The sequence below is a fragment of the Chlorocebus sabaeus genome, chromosome 24 (genome assembly GCF_047675955.1).
Source record: "Chlorocebus sabaeus isolate Y175 chromosome 24, mChlSab1.0.hap1, whole genome shotgun sequence".
NCBI classification, from domain to species: Eukaryota; Metazoa; Chordata; class Mammalia; order Primates; family Cercopithecidae; genus Chlorocebus; species Chlorocebus sabaeus.
Genome location: NC_132927.1, coordinates 81,119,985 through 81,134,200, shown reverse-complemented (window position 1 = coordinate 81,134,200; position 14,216 = coordinate 81,119,985). Strand labels below are relative to the sequence as shown.

The 14,216-nt window shown below is 63.6% G+C and overlaps 1 protein-coding gene across 4 annotated transcripts in view; it reads right to left on the bottom strand.

Annotated features, from left to right (window-relative positions):
* Nucleotides 1-13,347, bottom strand: part of INF2 (inverted formin 2) — a 29,791-nt gene extending 16,444 nt beyond the window's left edge. For all 4 annotated transcript variants that reach the window (XM_007987990.3, XM_073011372.1, XM_073011370.1 and 1 more), the window contains exons 1-2: nt 13,196-13,347; nt 1,109-1,508 (exon numbers count right to left, since the gene is read on the bottom strand). In XM_007987990.3, coding sequence (XP_007986181.2) covers nt 1,109-1,499 — 391 coding nt within the window. In that variant the 5' untranslated portion in view covers nt 1,500-1,508; nt 13,196-13,347. The remainder of the gene's footprint in view (nt 1-1,108; nt 1,509-13,195) is intronic.
* Nucleotides 13,348-14,216: the final 869 nt, after the last annotated feature.

Here is a 14,216-nt window from a genome sequence, read left to right as displayed (position 1 = left end):
CAGGGAAGGGCTTGGAGGCAGCCGCCCCATCCTGTCACTGGCTCTGGGCCCAGGTTTTCTCCCAATGCAGCACTTACTGTGTTTACGGCAGACATAACCTCATTCCTATGAACCCCTGCCTCCCACCCCATCCCTGGAGCTGTGAAAGTTCTGGGGGTGTCTCTCATCTGACCCTGCTGAGAACAATTCACAAAAGACTCCACAGAGGGGCCCTGCCAGGCTCAGGCTGGGGAGACAGGCTGAGAGTGGCTGGCCCTGCACCTGCCTCTGTCCCCTGGGTCCAACAGAAACGAGATGCCTCTGGCTTGCTTGCCCGCACAGGTACCTGCTGCCCCCATGGGTCCCGCCCTGCCCATCACTGCCCACCCTAGCTCATCCCCAAGCATCGGTGGGACCTGGCAGCAGCCATGGAGCGGCACAGCAAGGGGTTCTCTCAAGGGGCCAGGACTAACTTTGGGCACAGGCTGGGGAGACTTCCTGGATGAGGGGAAAGGGAGCTGGGGCTTAAGGGCTTAGTTCAGGACCTTGGAGGACACAAAGGCAGAAAACATGAGCAAAGGCAGAGACAAGAGGCCTGCCTGCTGGGGACGAGGTCCTTGGGTGCTGGAGTAGGGGACAGGGCAGGGAGGGAGGCGCTGGGGAAGGCGCTGGGAGGTGGAGGGTGACACCATCAGTAGATGTGGGCCAGACCTGAAGGGCTCTGTCTAGGCTGAGGCTGAAGGGTTTGGAGCCAGGCAGGTGTATGTAGGAGCCACTCGGGTGGATTCGCATCTCTAACTCAGGTGACTCCTGCCGCCGAGGTGTGGACAAGGGCAGAGAGGCCAGAGGGTGGGAGCCAGCACAGGATGGGGAGGAAAGATGGAGCAGAGACACAGAACACAGGGGGGCACAGGAGGACCGCTGGTGCAGCAGTGCGGGGACTGGAGTGACCTGGAAGCCTCAGACTAGGAGTGAATGTGGATGTTTTTCCTGAGCCCAGGAAGCCAGTCCTCCTCCAGGAAGCCCTCCTTGCCTGTCTGGCTGCCTTCCTCCTGGTGGGTCCCCAGGCTGAAGCCTCATACCAGGTCCCTAGTGTCTGCCTGGGCGGCCCTCCCACACTGCGGCTCACCCTGGGAGAGCTGGCGCACGTAGCCCTGGTTGCTGAGGATGTACTCGATGCCCTGCCGCGAGTTCATGACGGCGCGCACACAGCTAACGCAGGTGAGCTGCAGCAGGGCATCTGAGATGCGTGCCACGCCGCGGCCCGACAGCCGTGCCAGCGCCTCGAGCAGCAGGTCCAGGCCGCTCTGCTCCAGGAATTGCACCATCCAGCTGCCGTCGCTGCCCTCCAGGCGCTTGCGCAGGCCGGAGTAGTTGACCACAGAGGGCATCTGCAGCAGCCGGATGCACAGCTCAGGGTCCGCGCTCTCCAGGTTGGCCTCTGTGGGGTCCGAGTCCTGTGGCCCCAGCTTCTCCTTCAGCGCTGCCCACTTGCGCTGTGCGCCCTCCTTCACCGACATCTTGCCGAGCTGTGGGCAGAGGGCAGGGAGCTGTCAGCGGGGAGGGGATGGGGGCTGTCCTCCTGGCCACCAGTGTAGATGGGCCACTTCCCTCAGCCTCAGTTTCTCTGCTGTAATTCCTGCTCACGTGTCATGCTGAGGGTTAGGAGTAGCTCTGTGTCCCCCACTATATCTTAGGCTTCCCTGTACCCATCCCTGACCGAATTTCGGCAACTGAGGCGGCAGGCAGGAAGGGCCCCACTGCACGCATGTGGACCCCCAGGCTCAGGGCTAGGAGGGGAGGAGCCGGCTCAGACCTGCACCGCAATTCCGAGGCCAGCACGGCCCCTGCGACTTGACAGGACCGGATGAGCTTGGGAAGGACTGGAGGGAGCGGGAGGCTCCACCGGCTGGAACACTACCCGTGGTCATGATGCAACAAAACGGCGCATCTGAGGCTCCCTTATCTCACCCCAGGGCACTTCCCCCGCCCCAGTGGACAATATGGACGGGGAGATTCCAAACCTCAGGCACTGCCTGGGCTGCCCACCACGTCAAGAGCATGGCTGGGGAGGAGAGGCGGCTCCCCGGTCTCCCCTGGCCCTCAGTCTGCCCATCTGTGTGTGGGTGGGGGGCTCACACCAACAGGAAGACGGAGACCCTTGGCACTCAGGGTTTTACCAGAATTCAGTCGCAACAGGTCTGACTTCAGCCCTGGGAACACCCCAGTAACAGGCCCAGCCCAGAAGAGCCCCAACCCGTGCCTTTCCCCAAAACAGAACAGCAGGACAAGCGGCTGCACCTCTGACATCAGCTCCACACCACCACATCTCCCCAGCCGCTGTCCCCAGCTACAGACCCTGGGAACTGGCCTCGAAGGTCAGGGCATCCCAGGCCCTCCTGCAACCATGTATGGCTCAGATCTTATATTTAGCGTCTGAGAACGGCTGCGTGGAGCCTCGGGGAGGGAGCTCGGGGGCCGGGCCTGGCAGGGACACGCTCTGAGCCTCCACCCTGGCCCAGCACTCTCCACCCTGGCCCTTGGCTTCCCACCACCTCCAAGGCAGGCACTTTATACCTCCTGCAACAGGTGGCGAACTGGAGGCGGCTGGGTCCCAGAGAAGCTGGGTCTGTGCCCACAGTCCCTCACCTGGGCACAGCTGGGCTGTGATTGGAGGTCCCGCATGGCTTTGCTTCAAGTGCTGCGCAGCCTGGTAAGTCAGGGGACCCCCGGCTGAGGGGCATTTGAGGTCACAGAAGCCAAGCAGGGTTGAGAACCCAAGCGCCTGCCTCCCCAGGCGGCTCTGGCCCCAGCCCCGCTGCTGTCCTCACCCCTGGAGGCCCCATTCCTCCCCTCTTGCCTTGGGAGAGTGTCCTGGAGCACCTGCCCTTGAGGTCTCAGGCCCACTCCCCAGCCTGGCCTGCGACCAAGCCTGGTGTTTCCAGCCCCTACTCCCCGCACCGCCCCTACTCCCCGCACTGCCCCTCAGCCCTCCACCTGTTCAACTGCCCCGGGGGCCAGCGGGTTCCTTCCAGGAGGCAGCCTGACAAGTGTAAGCCAGAGCTCTGATCTGCGTGTCCCCAGCTCGGGCCCTCACCAGCAGACCTGGGCCCAGTCACTCATCCTGCCTAGGCCTCAGTTTCCTCCTCCGCACCTCCAGCATCAGGCTGCCAGGAGCATCCTGAGAGGCTGTCCTTGGGATGCCCCTCCTCCCGGCAGGGGGTCCTGGTCTGGGCACTGTACAGCAGAGAGCCCGGAGCCCCCGGCCCACTGTGATTTTAAGCCGCCTGCCCAGGCCCGGCCCTCTTGGTCACCCAGTGGCTATCCACTCACCCAGATGCGCAGGACCTTCCGGCCGCCTCTGCCCACCCACTCTGGGCCCTGCCCTGGGCTGCTCCTCACGCTCCCCTGGCTTCTCATCGCTGCGGACTGCTGAGCTGCCAGAGCCACCCGGGTCCCCAACGCCCCTCCTGGTAGCAGTAGGGGTTGCTCCCACCACCATGAAGAGCCAGGCAGCCGAGCCTCCGCACATATTCCCACCCACCTTGGCTGCTGCTGCCTAAAGAGGCCCCAGAACTGACCCTCCTTTCCTCCCCTGCTTCCATTGGCCGGAGTCTTCTTGGCACAGGCTGAGCGGATGGAGTTATGAACTCTCCCAGGCCCGGCCCCTGGCATCCAGAGTGTCCTCTCCAGCCAAGGGCCCCAGGGGTCCCTCCACGCAAAAAATCCTGACCTTTTAGAGACAAGCAGTGCCTCCGTGAGCCACCGTGCCCCAGGCCCCAGGGTGTCCCTGGACTCGAAGGTGCTCCCTGACCTGAGTACTGCCCCTCTTGGCACTGCCCAGTGCTCCTTGCCCTGTGCAAGTCCCTGAAAGACCCCAGTCAAGAGGAGCCCCCTTGGTCAGTGGAGCCACGGTGGGAGGAAACTGGCTCTCCTGCCCATTAGCTTTCCATACCCCCGTGCCTGGGTGCTCAGCTCTGTGTCTGAGCTGCCCCGGTTGACCGTGCCCCACCGGGTGCTGTCTGGAGGCAGTGAGTGTAGCAGGGCCTTGCTGGACTACGGCCCAGCACAGACAGGGTTCCAGCTGAGGACCCGGAGGATGAGACCAGAGCTGCCTTTCTCCTTCTGTGATGCCGCCAAGGCTGCCGGATCTCATCCGGGTCCCCTGGTCTCTACGATGGGGAATGTTCCAACTGCTTTTCAGCATGAGGCTGAACCTGCAAACACACCACGGCCAGACCATATATGCAGCACTCTGACCCGCAATCTGGCCACTGGCCCCAAACGGTCGGGACCTCGTTAATAACTGACAGCTTCTGTGATTTTTGTACCATCTCATAGGAGCCCGACTTCCAGCCAGCAGCCTCTCTCAGGGCATCCCCGAGCCTTCCCTTTGTCTATAAAAAGCTTTCTATGTATAGAGTGAAATATCCATATGAGAAAACCATGAGGCTTCCCACTGCCCCGCCCGCCTGAGTATCTGCTAAACGCGGGTGGCAGTGGCCGAGTCCCTGCTACAGCGAGCTCTGCACAAACAGCCTTGCCTGTTTTTACTGGGGGGTGGTGTCCACTTCTGCAAGGATTCCAGAAGGAATCCACAGTGGACTGATCTCAGGGGCACGGGGCTACGGGGAACAATACCCTGGAAGGTGCCAGTGCCAACTGAGAAGGGCAGGGGGCGGGAGTCTCATTGCTGAGCTGTGTGCCCCGGGGCAGGCTGCCCTTCTCTGTTGTCCATCTGGAAAGTGGGTTGGCGGGGCCACCAGCACAGGAATGTGTCCTCAGAGCTCCCCAGCCCCGGCTGTAGGGCGTGGCCACCTCCCCACAGGCACAGGAATTTGCGTTCTTCGCAATCTTTTTTACAGCCCACACCAACTCTGGCTGAGGCAGGGCAGGACCATCCAGGCTCTGCAGGGCCCAGTACCCATGGCTCAGGCCAGGCCCCATGCCTCAGACAGCAAAAGGGTCAGGATGCCAAGAAGGGGTGTCCCATTCACCCCACCCCCAGCAGTCCACCAGCACCAATGGAACCGCACAGGGCAGGGTCTTCTGCAAACGAAGACTCTGAGGTCTGAGGGGCTCACCCCACCCATGCTAGTGGGACGTCACCATGGTTCTTCAGCACTAGCGTGGGGCTTCCAGAGGACAGGGCCATGCCTCTCCCCTCAGACTCCAGCTCCTGCAGGCAGGGTCCCCCTCTGGGCCTGGGCCTGGCCAGCCTGGTGTGGTGACACCGGCACCTCCATCCAAATGCCTACACGCTAGGGCAGCTGCACTGACTCTCGAGAAGCCGCTGGGCCACTGCCCCGCCTGGCAGTCAGCAGTCAAGCTGAGAGTGTGGTGTGGGTGGGACAGGGACATCGCTGGCCCTCACTAGACCTGAGGCCATGTGCCCAGCCCCTGCGGTGCAGACAGAAAACCAGAGCCGGGGAGTGTGGGCTCTTGAGGCAGGCCCAGCCCCGAGCTGTGGAGAGTAGCTGGGGGCTCCTGCATGGGCCCATGACCCTGAGTGGCACACAGGCCTGAATCCTGGGTACCTGAGGGACCTGAGCCAGCCCCTGAAGCCCCCAGGTCTCGGCTCCCTCACTTGCCTCCCAGGAACCAGGTGAGGAGGGCCTTCCACAGCACCGTGTGGGGGGTCCTATGCCCTCAGCCAGCACCAATGGGCCTGGAGGCCCCACTGTGACATGTTCTGAGTCTGCCTGGAACAGCCCCCTCCCGTGTGAAGGCCCCACTGGTAGGGAAGGGAGAGGTCTGCCTGAGTCCAGGCTCCCCACGAGGAACAGGCCAAGCCGTGAGCCGGACAGCCCTGGGGAGGCAGGTACTGCCTTCTGTGCCTGGGACCAAGGGGCTCTGGGGATCCTGAAGCAGAGGCGGGGGTAGGGCAGGCATCGGCTGGGCACATGAGTGCCTGTGGGGGCCACTGCCTGGGAGTGGGCAGGCAGCCGCAGTGTGGCCCTTCTGGCACTGGCACAGGGATGGAAGCTTCTGGGCCCTGAGCCAGCGTTGGTGGTGAGGGCTCAGGGAGGGAACTTGTCTTCCACGGGGTGGGCGGGCAGAACGGCAGGAGAGGATTCCGGAACTAGGAGGCAGGGGCTGCCACACTGTATTTTTAGCTCCTCCAAGAGCCCAAATTTTTCCACTGCTTGGCAACCCATGGATCTCCAGAACTGCACGCGTTCCTGGCAGCACCCCGGGGTTCTAGGCAGCCCAGGCCCTGCAGGGCGGTGGAGGCACCTGGAGCTGAGCCTGTCCTACCATGACCCCCATTCCCCTCCCTCCCACTCAGACTACCAGCTCCTTTGAGCCTCCGGCATGTGTCACCTTCCCCACCCGGCCAACGGCCCCTGGAGGGACCTCCACTGACCTGGTGGCTCACCGACTGCCGGCAAGGCCCAGGGAGGGCCTGTACACAGGGGGCCTCAAGGCAGGCGAGGATGGGCATCCACCCGTTGCCACCTGTCCAGGGGCATGGGGCGCCTCAGTGAGGGCTGGTTGTGTCCTCACTGTCCCCTGGCCCATCTCACACCCAAGCAGCACGCTAGCCCTCATGCTGCCTGCAGCCCCCAGGATCGGGATGCAGTGTGAGGCTCCTGCCTCCAAAGCCCTCCAAGATCTCGAACTCTGCTTGTTGTGCAAAGAGGGCGCCCTGGGCCACTGTGGGGACCCACAGCAGGACAGAAGGCCCCTGGGAGTGGGTAAGTAGAAAGGCGCTCTCAGCAGCGTCATGATCAGAAGACAAAGATGGGAAGCAGGCCACATGGTGACGGAGTTCAATCACGTGGTGTGTGCGATGCCACCAGGACACCTGCCCAATCACTAACCAAAGCTGCATCTAGGATGAATACGGTTGTTTGCTACTGAGGAAGAAAGCAAGCAAAATGATCAAAAGACAGCGCAACATCTCCCAGAGGGAAGCTGGGCTCAGAGCGGTGGCAGCCCCTGCTTGGGTCACCCAGGGAGAGAGCTGGGAGCCAGGGGTCCTTCATGGCACTCTGGCAAGTGTTGGTGGAGGTGGCTGGGGGTCCGGGCTGGCCAGCACTAATGCCAGGGGACACCACTGGTCCGGGAGCCAGGCTACAGCTGGGCTCTCTGTGTCCCCAGGATCTGGGGCAGACAATAGGCCTGGGGGAGGTACGTCTTCCTGGGTTAGGAACAGAGCCCTGTGGAAGCCACAGGGAGGAGGGTGGCTCTGTCTGTGGGGGTGGGGGGGTGGGGGGATGCAGCAAACAGGAAATGCCCCAGCTCACTGGAAGGAGGGCTCACTGGGAGTAGGGTCGGCAAGCGTAGCCCAGGCAAGGGAGGACAGGAAGGGCGGTGGCCCCACACCAGGAAGCCAGGCTCTCGCTTCCACCTGCACTGAGGGAGTGCAGGGCTGGGGTGGGTGGGCGGCTCGCCAGTCACCTTCTCCAGGCCACAGTGTCTCCACTGCACAAAGAGCAGGGCCAACGGGGTGCTCCCTGAGGGCCTGGTCACCTCTGGCATTCTCGGGGGTCTGGGCTGGAGTCTGGGGGCCCAGGGAGAGGCGTGGGGGGACCAGTGGCTGCGCTGGAAGTACTTCCTGAGTCTGTCTGAGGGCCTGCCAGCACCTACTATGTCTGTGGCTGGGAGTGACGTGTGCAGATCTGTGGTTAGGGACTGGGGAGGGCACAGGGCCTGATCAGGCCCTGCAGGTGGCATGAGCCCAGGGGTGGCCTATCGCAGACCCCAGACGTACCCTGGAGGGGGTCTGCTGGGCAATGGGGGCAGGTGGCCAGGAGCATGAAGACCAGGAGGTCATCACCAGAAATGTCCCACCTGGGTTTCCTCCCTCGAGACCAGACACACTCAGAGATGCCTCCCTCCGAGGCACCCAGGTCCCTCCTCTGTCCTCAGAAAAGGCCTCTCTCAACCTGGGAGGCAGAAGGGCAGCAGCTGGTTGGAGCCAGGCCCCAGCTTCAGGGTTCAGGTCCTGATTGCTGTGTGCCTCGCTAGGCCCCAGGGTGTCCAGCCCCCACCCTGCCTGTGCCAGGACAGGACAGCTGCCCGCTGCCTGCCCACAAGCCAGGCTCCATGGTCCCTGCCCCCGGCCCACATCCCCACTAGCAGCTGCCTTCCCAGGAGCAGGGAGAACAAAGACAGATTGAGAGTGGGGGAGAGGCTGAGCCTGCGCACCCAGCACGGCCAGGGGCTGCTGCCAGGGCCCAGGGTGGGGGTGGCTCTGATTCTGGGTGAGACTGGGCTCTGCCGCTGACCGGCCTGTGACCCATAGGATCTCCTGGTTCCTGTCCTCAAATGCGGATGAGCGTGTCAATGCCAACCCCACAGCTTACTGACAGATCAACGAGACGCCGCCTGTAATGCCAGTGCATAACCACGCACAGCGCATGCCCTGACCACCCGCCTTCCCGCTCAGCCCACACCTCCTGTTTGGCGGCTGGAACGGAGCTGGGATGGTGCTGGGACGTTGCATGAGTCTTTGCAGCCCCTGCTCAGCGTCTCTTGACCTCTGCTCCAGGCAGCCAGTGCCAGGCAGCCTGTCAGGCCCAACAGGGCAAACAAGATCCTCAGCGTGGGTACAACATGCTGCTTGGCAATGCTTGCTGGGACACGAAGGTGCCAGGGGCCTGAGAGCCAGGTCCATTCTGGATTCAGTTTTCTCATCTGTAAAATGGCCAGGATGTTCTCCAGGGCCCCGTAGCTCTGACCTGGGTTGGCTGAGCCAGCACCGCCTGTGAGGCCCCTCCTGGGCCCGGCCCATGGCTCTGCCAGCTCCTGCAGGCAGCCCCTCACTGCTCTGCCTGTATCTCCACAGCCTGGCCTGGCCCAGGAAAGGGGCAGCCAGGGGGGTCCTCTGCACATGGAAGCATAGGCAGGGGTCCTGGGTGTCCCCAAGGGGCTCCTGTTCTCAGGCCACTCACGTCTGTGCACAAGGTGGAAGCAAAGGCAGGTGGGGACAGGTGGCTACTCCCTCACCCCCACCCTATGTCCTCCTCCCGGCCTAGGCTGGGTGCAGGTGACAGTCTGAGCTGTGCCTGGAGCAGGAGCAGGGACCCAGCAGCACAAAGGGTAGGGCAGGCAGGCTGCACACCGAGGCCATGTCCCAGGGCTTGCATGGACCCAGGTACAGATGGGGAGATGGAGGCCAGTGGGATGCTGGCCCTCCTTGCACAGCTGCCCATGTCTACCCCCGACCCGGCGAGGGCCAGGACAGCTCAGGCACGAACAAATCCCTGCACCACTGGCCATGCCCACTGGGACTCCATGTGTGTTGGGCGGCTGGCCACTGGCTGGGCAGAGCGAGGGGCTGGGGCTGGTCTCTGCCTACAGCAGCTGAATGGGGGCTTGGAGATGATACAGAGAAGCCGTTACCCAGGGCTGTGTGTTCGGTGGGCCACTGGTTCCCTCCCCCTCCCTCCTCAACTGTGCCCTGGGTTAGCCTCAAAGCTAGGCTTTGACATTAGCCCTCCTCTGCAAAATGGGAAGCAGACAGCCTGCCCTCTGCCCCAGGTATGGCTCCTGGTTGAGTTCTGGCCCACGAAGGGCTGCCTGGGGGGCCTCAGTCTTCACTGTGAGGTGGGCTTGGGGCAGAGCCCTGTAACGGTAGGGCAGCCCTCCAATCCGCCCCACCCCACCTCTCCCACTTTGGACCTTGGGGTGCTCAGATTGAGTCCAGGTCACAAGAAGAGGGTGGGGTGGTAGAGAGCTGTCATAGCACGGGAGCAGGGGGTCCCTGCCCAGGGCACCAGGACCGGGGGCCTTGGCAGCATCTTCCCATGTCCCTCTGACCCTGCAAAGGCCTTGATCAGCCGCCAGGAGCCCGGCCAGGCCTCCAGTGGTGCCCATCTGCTCCTTCTGGGTCTCCATGCCATTTCCAACAGACAGAGGTTGGGGCTGAGGGAGACAGAGGGTACCCCAGCCATGGCCAATCACCCTTCTGAAGTGAGAACAGGAGTGAACTGAGGGCACAGAGGCTCGGGGTGGCCCAGCCTGGCCCTTCTCTCCTGGCCCCTCTCCCTCCCTCCTCTGCTGCCTCTGGGAAAAGCTGCAGGCGAAAGAGGAAGGCAGCCTTGGCCCTTGCCCTTGGCCATTCTGTCCTCAGGGCCATCACGCTAGTCATCCCATCTGGGCTGTGACCACGCTGGTCGTACCACCCAGGCTGTGACCCAGGCCCTGACTGGCCAGGAGGGCTCCGGGGTCCAGGCTGGCCCTTGGGCAGTTCTCTGTCTGCATGGGCTGCTCTGGAGTGACATAGGTGGTTGCCTGGAGGGCGGGCCTATTCCTGCCCTACCAACTCCCGAGTTTGGAGGCCTGGTTACGGCTACTTGACCAGGACAGGCCTGTCCTATTCACAGAGTGGCAGTGCCAGGACCCTGAGCCTACCCCAGTGGTAGCAACAAGGGGTGGGGGGCCTCGGCCTCCAGCTACTCTGTGGGACCAGCCCATATGCACCCTGACACCCAATAAGTGCCATGTGCCTACCTGGCACAGTGCTGAGCGGGGCTGGGCTCCAGGCTCTGGGCACAAAGGCAGATGCACACAGTAGGGGCTTTATCAGCCCCTCCTGGCAGAATGGATGGCACTGAGTATAAAATGGCACTGACTGTCCCTTGCCTCATCTGTGAAATGAATGTTCCTGCAGGACCCACGCCTCACCGGGGGGGATGAGGGTGGGAGACCGTGCGGTGGGATCCAGCAGGCTGGCTCATTCCTTCCCTCCTCACCCACTCACTAAGCACATGGACACGGCCCAGGCCGGTGTGAATGGTGAGGGAACAGGCCTGGCTTGGGGCTGGCTCTCGGGGACTGACATGAGCCCTTAGAGGGGTGACCCTGAGCAGCCCTTGTGGTTCCTTATTTAATTACAGCTTAGAAAAGGCTGTGAGAGAGGACAAACCCTCAGGAGAGGACAGGCACCACCAGTCTGCCCTGCTCTCCTGGCCTGGCGGTCGACAGGGTATACCAGTGCTGGGCAGGGGGGCAGCTGTCTGAACAGACCCCACCCCAGCTCGGGACTCAGGCTGTCTGGGTGCTCAGAGGCAGACCAGGCAGGACTCTCTCCTAGGATGAGGCTGACAGGAGTGGAAGTCTCTCTAACAGGGGCCCAGGTGGTTGGACCCTCCTCACCCCTCCAGCGATGGGAGCCTGCGCCCGTGCCCTCTCTCCCTCCAGCGATGGGAGCCCGCGCCTGTGCCCTCTCTCCCTCCAGCGATGGGAGCCTGCGCCCGTGCCCTCTCTCCTTCCCACAGTTGGTAGCAGCCTCCTTGTCTTTGACTTCAGTTGTCCACTAGGCCTGGCTCTGCTGTGGCCCCTGGGGACTGCCCTCCAGAGAGTGGCTCCTGTGTGGTCTCCACCTCCCGGCCTTCCCATCCACCATCCTGAAAACAGAGGTGGGTGTGCCTTCTCCAACATCTTGTGTCCACTGGGCCATGAACCACACACCTACCAGACACCTGCTGTTTGCAAGATGGAGGCTGGCAGCAGGGAGTCAGGTCTCATTCCTGACTATGGGGAAATTTGACCTCCAGGCACCAGCAAAAAGCCAGAGGCTTGAGCTTACTTCACTGTCTCGGTCCAGAGCTGGGCCAGCTGCGTCCTGCCCCACACCCACAGGCAGCACCGAATTACTTTCCAGTCACCACCCACCCCTCCCGCAGCCTGCACGAACCCCATAACTTTTCCAACCCGGGAAGTAACTGCACTTTGATGGAAGGCGCACAGAGTCTATTTCAGGTAGGAGCCTCCACGTCCCCACAAGTGCGGTGTGTCATTAGCTTGACAGCCGTCAGCTCCTCCACAAAGTGGGCGCTCACCTGAAGGTTAACTCTTCGCTGCTCAGGAGCCCTGGCTGTGGAGGCTACAGGCGCACCTGGCCACTTGGTCTGTCCCCACTAGTGACACCCCCTTTGCTGGGTTGTAGGGCCCATGACAGTCCAGGGAAAGGAGGGCGGGGCCTGGGCAGGGGTCAGCTCCCTCAGGTTGCAGGAGGGCTCACTGCACCAACCGGGCTTTTAGAACAGAAAATTGCTGCTGCCCTGGTAGGGATGGGAGCGGTGTGAGGTCTCAGACCCCAGGCCTGGAACCCAGTGCTGCTATTTGCTGCACTGGGGGCTGAGCACCCACACACCAAAAGTCCCTGGCTGGGTGGCATCCTTGGGGTCTGGAGCGCTGCTCTGGGATCCCACCTTCCCCTGTGCAGGGCGGCAGGGAGCAGGTCCCAGCCTGAACTGCTGTCCCACCCTTCAGAGTGCAAATGTGGAAACTGAGGCCCGAAGAGGGCAAGTATCCTGCTCCATTCCAGTGCCAGAGGGAGGGGCAGGGCTGGCAGTAAAGGAATTTCCTACATCCAGCGCCTTCTGGGCGTGCCTGACCTCTGGCCCGGTTCCTGGTTCCTTGCCCCCGGCAGGGTCTGACTCTCTGCCTCCTGGTGTGTCCAGCTGGAGTGGCCAGTAACGCTGTGGTCACAGCTAAGCTGCGGGAGCCCTGGGTGGGGAGCTTGAGCCCCAGAAAGCCCAGACAGGCAGTCCACCCCCAGGCCTGTGCTCCCCAGGGGTGACTGGGGACGGTCAGGGACACAGCTGGTCACCCCGCTTCCCCTCCTTAGTCAAGGTCACTCCTGGGGCGACTCCCCAGTTAGAGGGTTGACGGGTGGGTCTGGGGGCGCACAGGGATTGGCTCCTACCCCACCCAAAAGGAACAGAGAACTGTGATGGAGGCTGATTCCCCTAAGCCTGCCAGCGGTGGGGATGGGGGGGAGAGCCCCCTGTGCGCCCACCTGCGCGTGGGCAGCTGGAAGCCAAGCAGTCAGGGTGGGGCCGCAGGCCAGCGCGCACCTCGGGGTGCCACCCGGGCTGCGGACCCGAAGTTGAAGTTTATTTTCCCAACTGTGGCTGATTCATGGTCAGGATGTGGCAGCCGCGAGGCGCAGAAATCCCGCCTGCCCCTGGAGTAGGCCCGGCCGACCCTGGGCTCACCACTTTGCGGGCAGTGCGCGCTCGGGCGGTGCCGCGCCGCGGAGGACCACAGTCCCGAGCGGGGCGCTTGGTGCCGGGGGGGCCAGGGGTGCCCTGGGGTCCCCGCCCGGGAACTGTGCCCTGCGCCACGGAACCGCCCGCCGCCACCTGGGGCACACACGCCGCAGCTCGGAGCCTCACTCCTGGACGCAAGCACGCACCCGCCTCCTTCCGGACTCAGTTTCCCCTGAGGCTCCTAGCGGACCCCGAGGCCAAGGACTTACCCGGTGAGGCAGCGGCCAGAGGGCGGTGGTGCTGCCGGCGCTCCGTCCGGGGCCGGGTCAGGGGCTGCGGGCAGCCGGATCCCACTGCGGCGCTCCGCAAGGCTCGGACCGTGGCTCCAAGCGGGCGAGGGGCGGGCGAGGGGCGGGCGGGAGGAAGAGGAGGTGCCGCCCCGCCCGTCAGCGGCCACGTGGGGAGCGAGCGCGGGCCGGGGGCGGGGCCTGAGGGGGTGGTCGCTGGGGTGGCCCCGCCCACTGTGGCCGGCCCCTGAGAGCTCTTTAAGGGGTCTCCCCACACCCGTGAATACCCTGGCCGCCCTCTCGCGGTCGCCGCTGGCTTGGCTCCTGGTGGGCGGAGATGGGGGTGGGACGCGAAGAGCTGCCGTCCCCCGCCTCAGCCCGCACTGTCCGCCCAGTCCCTGTCCTCTGCCTCCTCCCGTCCACCTACACCCCCATCCTCCCGGTGGGACTGGCTTCCCAGGCGCCGCTCACCTCCCTCTGCCCCGGCCCGGGACTCCTGTTCCAGCCAGCCGGATCCGGAGTCCCCGCGTCCGGGGATCCCTCGGCAGAGATGGCTCTTCCCAGGCTTCGGGGACAGAGAGCCTCCTCATCAACCAGGCCACCCATGTGGCCTCCTCTCCACAGCCCTGCCTGACCCCCTCCACCCTTGTTGGGGTCTCGGCGGTCTTGGGCAGCCGCTCTTCGCCGGTTGGTGGAGGCAGCTGCATGAGGGCCGCGGAGGTGTCGCAATGGGGTGGGTTTTCTCTGCCACCCCTCTGCTGTCCAGCCTCATCTGTCTCCTAGATTGGGAGGGCACCCATCCCCCCACCGCCGACACTGACCAGCGTGGGGCGTGCCCATAGTCCGCTCTGAAAGCCAGCCTGGTTGGATGAGAGCCAGGCCCCAGCTCTGGAAGTCCCTTCTGATGTCTGACCCTCAGAGCTGCAGGAAACAGTGCACCAGGCCTGGGGTTTGGGGATCACTGGCAGCTAGAGGGAGGGCAGAGGAAGGCAGGCCTGGGGGA